Source organism: Amphimedon queenslandica, unplaced genomic scaffold (genome assembly GCF_000090795.2).
Source record: "Amphimedon queenslandica unplaced genomic scaffold, v1.1 AMPQUscaffold_12503, whole genome shotgun sequence".
Classification (NCBI taxonomy): Eukaryota; Metazoa; Porifera; class Demospongiae; order Haplosclerida; family Niphatidae; genus Amphimedon; species Amphimedon queenslandica.
Window position 1 is genome coordinate 1 of NW_003547260.1, and position 1,259 is coordinate 1,259.

At 33.0% G+C, this 1,259-nt stretch overlaps 1 protein-coding gene across 1 annotated transcript in view; it reads left to right on the plus strand.

Annotated features, from left to right (window-relative positions):
• Positions 1 to 103: 103 nt before the first annotated feature.
• Positions 104 to 1,259, plus strand: part of LOC109587620 (uncharacterized) — a gene marked incomplete at its 5' end in the record, with an annotated part of 6,262 nt that continues 5,106 nt past the window's right edge. The window contains 4 exons of the mRNA XM_020003855.1: positions 104 to 213; positions 265 to 348; positions 649 to 696; positions 752 to 892. Coding sequence (XP_019859414.1) covers positions 104 to 213; positions 265 to 348; positions 649 to 696; positions 752 to 892 — 383 coding nt within the window. The remainder of the gene's footprint in view (positions 214 to 264; positions 349 to 648; positions 697 to 751; positions 893 to 1,259) is intronic.

The window sequence follows — 1,259 nt, forward strand, 5'->3', positions numbered from 1 at the left end:
TTGATGGCCAGAAAGAAGGTAATTTATATAAATAGCTCTTATTGGTTTTAACAACGATTGATTTTATGCTTACAATTATTAATTTTTACATGTATGTTTTTAGACTCGGAGATTGTTGTCAGCGCTAACATCAATCTTGTCACACCCGCTATATATAGCGAAAGGGCATCGCTAGAAAGGGCATCGCTAGACTCTGCTTGCTTAGCCGTAGGGGTATGGTAATTTAGTTGTATTAATTTTTTATTATAAATTTACTTTGTATAGGTGACCATATTTGATGCTAAAGTCATATCTCAGTTCATGTTTTCATCTGAGGGAAACATTCCCACCACAAGTGCTACTACTTTGGTAGGTACAGCACATATACAGTCACAGTAAATTATGCCTACATACATGTACATGTACTGGTGACTAATTACTTATACTGTCTATACTGAGTTTGTACTAGTATAAGAGCATTATCAGTAAAATAGAGCATACAAAGAGACATACAGTATAGATGGGAAAATTTGGCAGCACTTAATATTGGTGATTTCATGATTGGAATGTATGGGCTGTCTTTATTGCGTAAATGAATAAATACCTTAATCTTAATTTTATAGACAAGTGAAGCTAATATAATAACAATAATTATCTCTTTTAAAATAGAGGGCTGAGGATGTATCAGTTGGGAAAGAAGTTGAAAGTTCCAGACTGGTATGATGATGCATTGTATATTAGCTTTATGTAATTACATACATAATGTATGTAGGGCAGGGAATCGATAAGGTCTATAAAATCTCATACTAAATCTGAGGAGGCTATTTGTCTTATTGAAGCCATTAAAAAGGATAATATTGGAATTGTTGAAGTGCAACTTAAACAAGGAGCTGACCCCAATATTGCTGATACTGTAAGTTTGTTGTCAGTATGATATTGTAATAGCAGCATCCAGTGCATGTACAGTGCATGTGCATATGAAATTAGACCTACTAAAAAAGGTTAAATATGTTGGCTGTTTAAAAGAATTATTGGCATCAAGCTAAGCATTAATAATTTTAATGTACAATATGGTTGGTAATATCTGAGGGTCCAATATTTGCATTTTCTCCAAAATTTTCTTAGAAGCTAATATTTAGAGGTACAAATATTATGGCTGGCGGCTATTAAATTTCTTTTCACTTGGATATACAGCACTATCTTCTAATACACAACTTATAGCAAAGATTCTGGCTTCTAATCTACACTGGCATATGAGTAGTAGCTATCTCATTTATTAG